Source organism: Varanus komodoensis, unplaced genomic scaffold, assembly GCF_004798865.1.
Source record: "Varanus komodoensis strain SLA01 unplaced genomic scaffold, ASM479886v1 scaffold26, whole genome shotgun sequence".
In the NCBI taxonomy this organism is placed as follows: Eukaryota; Metazoa; Chordata; class Lepidosauria; order Squamata; family Varanidae; genus Varanus; species Varanus komodoensis.
The window spans coordinates 2512673-2517567 of NW_025335684.1; the positions used below are offsets into that span (position 1 = coordinate 2512673).

Sequence of the window (4895 nt, forward strand, 5' to 3'; positions counted from 1 at the left end):
CAGCTTGAAAGCTGCTCCACACGCACATCTGGATGAAAAACGGAGGGCCGCCGCCCCCTTCCACGCAGCCTCGCCTCCAGAGCCTTGCCCTTCCCAGAGACGCACGCACGAATCGGAGCGCCGAGGGGTTGCCAGGCACCCCTGGAAGCCCCTCCAGAAAGGGGCCTGTCGGCCTCTGGATCCCACACGGGTCCCATCTCTCCGGTCCGGTTGTCTCCAGCAGCTTCGGGCTCCTCTTCTCCCATGTTGGCCGCCGAACTCGCTGGCGCCCGCGCTCCGCGCCCCAGGCGCACCCCGCGCGCTCTGCCTCTCCAAACCGGCGAGGGCAAAACTCGTCCTTTTTTAAAGTTTAATTTGGGGCTTTTCCGAGTCTTTACACGGGGCGAGAAGAAGACGACGATGATGAAGAGGGGGGGAAACGGCCTGCAGAAGAATCAGCGCTGTGTAAGATAAAACCCAGAGATTGTTATATAAAAAGAGCCGTGGAAGGGCGGAGGCTGGAAACAAGGAGGCGGCGCGCCCGCGTCCCGAATGCTAGTCTTGTACGTCTTATTATCAAGTTAATTAAAGCTAGCATCTGACAATGTCACTCGGCTGTAGAAAAAGGGATTTAAATGCGACGTCTCCCAGGACTGCATGTCAAGGGCTGCTTTCTTTCTCTTCCTCCCCCCTCCCTCCCTTCCTTCCTCCCCCCACCCCTTCCTCTCTCTCTCCCTCTCTCTCTCTTTCTGTGCTCCGCTTTCTACCAATCTGGCTCGGAGGAGCAGCCCTCGAAATCAGTGGCCTTCGGAGCATCAGCAATTGCCAAGGAAGCAATTATTAAAAATTTTGATGTTGGAAATAAAAAAGTAAAAAAAAATAAAAGAGAAGACAGAATGAAACGATTTCCCTCATTTGTGTGCAAGTGAAAGATGGAGCGGAATATGAAAAGATATCAAGGAAGGGTTGGATCAAAGCCCCCCTTTCTGCTTGCGCTCCCCATAAAAGACTTCCTCTCAAGCACTTTAACAGAGGGGCTTTTTTTTTGAACCTCAACAAGGATCCGGGAAACATGAAATAAGAAAAAGAAGGAGGGTGGAAAAGAAGGAAATCTAGCAAAGTCGATTTTGAAATGCGCCCACTAAAATGCGCGGAGCCGGTTGCTACGTGGACTTGCTCTCGAGGTCAAGTGACGGACGGATTGTATGCTTCTCCATAATAATATTAATTAAACAATTTGCATGCTAATAAGGTAACAATTATCAGGGCTTCTGTTGAAAGATTCAGGTTATTACAACACGCTAGTCTGGGGGCCAGGGGTCAGCGAGTGAGAGGCGAGAGAAATTTCGACTCAAATTAACATTCTGTCAGCTCCAGAAAATGGGATAAATAAAGTCGAATTAATTCATTATAATAAAGAGGTGGGAGGGGGAGAGCGCGCACAGGAGGGGCGAGATCTCCCCCCCCCCCTTTTATTCTTGTGCTGGATTGATTACCGTTCTGTATTCAAAAACACGTTCCTTTGGCACTCTTGTCCGGAGATCCGACAGAAAATGAGGATTTTATTGCTACAGGCGAAAACTTGCTTCAGTGGCTACAGTTTACATTCAGTATTTATAGAGAAAGAAATTAAATTATGCTGAAAAGAGAAGCTCTTGGCCTCTCACCCCGGAATTAATACCACCCCATCATTTTCTCCTTGCTGGCTCGAGTTGGGGGCGTGCGCGACTGGATGTCTAAATGCCATTTTAAAATTTTCTTTTCTTTTTCTTTTTTTAAGGTAATAATTAAACTGCCAGCTAGAGCCGAGTCGGCTTGGGAGAGAGAAGGGAAGGCAGGAAGTTGTCGTTGGAGGTATCCAATTAGATTTTGTTTTAAAGGTGGCTGTGGGCTGAGAGGCAATCCGGATTGGGAGCGTTGCTCCTGCTGCTGTACTTCGAATTGAGGGTTGGCACCCAGAAACGCCGGCTTTTGCCCCCTCCCCAAATCTGTACCAGGGAGTTTGGAAGGCGGATGAAGAACCTGCTTTAAAAAAACGTTTCCCAAAGAGCTGCTCTCTCTTTCTGATGCCTTGGAAGCCCGGAGAAAGCTCCTGGACGGTTATTTCTGTTTTACCAAGAGAGATTTGCTTTCTCTCCAGTCTGGCCCTTTCTGACTTTCTTCCTCAGCTTTTCACTCTGAGGGCGCGCACACACGTACCGTAAAAACTTTCCCTCAAAGGGGGGAGTTCTTAACGTAGGAATTGGCTAATAAGAAGGGACAGTCTCTTCGGGGTCTAGGCACACCCTTTAGGGAAAGAACCCGGTTCGAAAGGGCACACGCGCTTCCGAGAAACTTCCACAGCCAAGTTGTGGGGCGAGAGAGGGGAAAAAGCGACCCCGATCGCGCCGAGGTTCAGCGCGACCCTGTAGCCGCGTTCCAGGCCGGTTAAGCTGCTGCTTTGAGCAAGTTGAGGCGCGTCGGGAATAGGATCCAGCTGCAACCCTCGCGCACCGAAACGACCCGCGAGCACCCCCCCCCCCTTTGGCTGCTCAAGACCTGCGCGGTGCCGTGGGTCGCCAGGAGATGCGTGCCCGCTGATGTGCGAGCCAACCCTTCTGCCCCCGAGGCCTTTACTCCCGAGTAAAGGTGCGCCACGCGCCACGACTGCCCTTCCCCTTCCGCAGCCCGCGTCTCTCCAGAGCCGCCTGGTGCCGTCTTCACCGACCCGGTGGGGCTTACTTCCGAGTAGAGGAGCGCACCATCAAGACTGCGGGGCCCTGTTAAGCAGCTCCTCCCCGGACCGGGGTGGGGGAAGAGGCGCAGTGGCTCGAATGACTTCGCGCGGATCCTACGGGTGCTGGCTGGCCTTGCGCGAAGCCTCCGCGCCCCCTCCCCCGATCCCGGGAGGTCAGCGGCGGGCCGTGATCCGCCAGGCGGGCCAAAGTTACCCTCGGGGCGGGTATGTAATTCAGTTAGGGAAGGGAGCACCCGGCTCAGAAGCTGCGCTTAAGGTTAGGCCAGGGTCAGGGGTCCTCAGTCTGGAAGTCACTCGCCTTTGGTCTTGCCCCGCAGTAAGCCTTTCGAGGACTGCCACTGGGGGAGGGGGCTTCTTCTCTCCTCCCCGCCCCCCAACCAAAGGCAGGCAAGCTAAGCGGGGGGAAGAGGTGGCCTCGGGGGTGAACCCGTGAGCATCTCCCCACAGCCCCCAGGCCAGGGCTGCCCAGGCCTCCAAGGGCGCGCTTGCTCCCGAGGAACCCGGGCCCGGGGGTCCCGAAGCGTGCTCGCGGGCCGCCGTTGGCTGTCCCGAGCTGAGTTTGTCCACGGCGGGAGCCACGCGGAGTTCGCACGGGCCCCTCGGACGCCTCCTCTACTTTCCGCGTGTACAGACGTCCCCAAATATTTCGTAGCCATCCTTGCGCGCGAGCGCGCGCGTGGACGCACATACCCTCCCTTTTACTAAATAGACTGCTTTTTAATTAGACACCCTCTGGCCCCATTCATAATTTAATGTGGGCTTTTCCAGGGATCAATAGGGGAATGGCGTTAATTATTATTTTGATTGATACGATCGGATGGCGCTGTTTTAAACGCAGAGCAGGAGCAGTTCATATATATATATATATATATGGGGAGAGCGAGAGAGCTTCCCTTCTTTCCTCCCCACCAAGCTCTTTTTTTTAGCCTTTCCAGCCCCCACCCGCTTTCCCCGTGCGAGAGAACCCTGGGAGGAGATGAAAAGGCTTGTAGTTTTAAATTCATTGTGACAGGCCTGGAAAGAGAAGATGATGAATCTCCTATTATTGGATCAGTCTATTTGCCGCTCAATGTCTCCCTGTAATTGGAGCAACATCACTTTAAAGGTTCAGAGGAGTCGAAACGTTTCTGGTGTAGACGGAGAAGAAGACGGGGAGGGGGAGGGGGACGGCGGGGGGGGGGGGGGGGGGGGGGGAGGAAGACGCGGCCCTCTTTCCACGGCGCACCAGCGAGTGTTTTAAAGGGAAATCTATTAGTGATTTGGAGAAGGGGGAGGTGGGTGGCGAGGAGCGCGTAACTTTGGTTGCTTCTGACTATTTAACTGGGTATCAATCAGGCCTCTAAGTTCGCCTCCCGATCCTCTCCCTCGTCGCTCCCGCCTTCCTCCTTGTTGGCCTGAGCGGCCCCCCGCGCCCCCCCTACTCCCGGGGCTGGAGTTCTTATCAAAGGGAGCCCCCTCCCCGCGCCTCGCCGCGCCTCGCCTCTCCTCCTTTCTCCTCCTTGTCTTGTTGTGACAGCTTTGATATTGTTTATTGAGGGTGGATGTCAGGTATAATTAGCAATCGATATGGAAAACGTTCGGTCCCCCCACCGCCCCGGCACGTCTCTGACGTCAGGGCCGATTAACGCTTCTTATTGGTCCCAAATTCCCCGGGCCTGAGCCTAATTATTGGGAGGCCTGGTGTTGATAAAGTTAAAGCGCCCGGCGCCCTGCAGCATGCGCCCTCGCCCGCGCAGCCGCCGCGCTCCCGCCGCCACCGCCGCCGCCGCCGCCGCGGCTGCGGGCACCTCCGCGGCGGCGCTCCTCCGGCGGCGGTGGCGGCGCTGAGAGGCGCGCGCCGCCGCCCCCCCCATGATGGACAGCCGCCTCCCCGAGCACCCGCACGCCCAGTTCGGAGGCATGGTGGGCTTCCCGTACCCGCTGGGCCACCCGCACGTCTACGAGCTGGCCGGGCACCAGCTGCAGTCGGCCGCTGCCGCCGCCGCCGCCGCCTCGGTGCCCTTCTCCATCGACGGATTACTGAACGGCTCCTGCGCCGCCTCCGTGGTCAACCCGGCCCCGCTCATCCCCTCCGGCTGCGGCGTCGGCGGCGACGGGCAGCCCTTCAAGCTCTCCGGTAAGCGGGCGGGCCGGCCGGCTCCGGCGCGCCGCGTCCCCGCCGCCCCGGCCCGCCCGACGC

General features: G+C 56.9%; 1 protein-coding gene across 1 annotated transcript in view; it reads left to right on the top strand.

Moving 5' to 3' along the window:
• Positions 1 to 4567: 4567 nt before the first annotated feature.
• The window catches only part of UNCX (UNC homeobox), a 192188-nt gene continuing 191860 nt past the window's right edge, over positions 4568 to 4895 (top strand). Inside the window, exon 1 of the mRNA XM_044433652.1 lies at positions 4568 to 4832. Coding sequence (XP_044289587.1) covers positions 4568 to 4832 — 265 coding nt within the window. The remainder of the gene's footprint in view (positions 4833 to 4895) is intronic.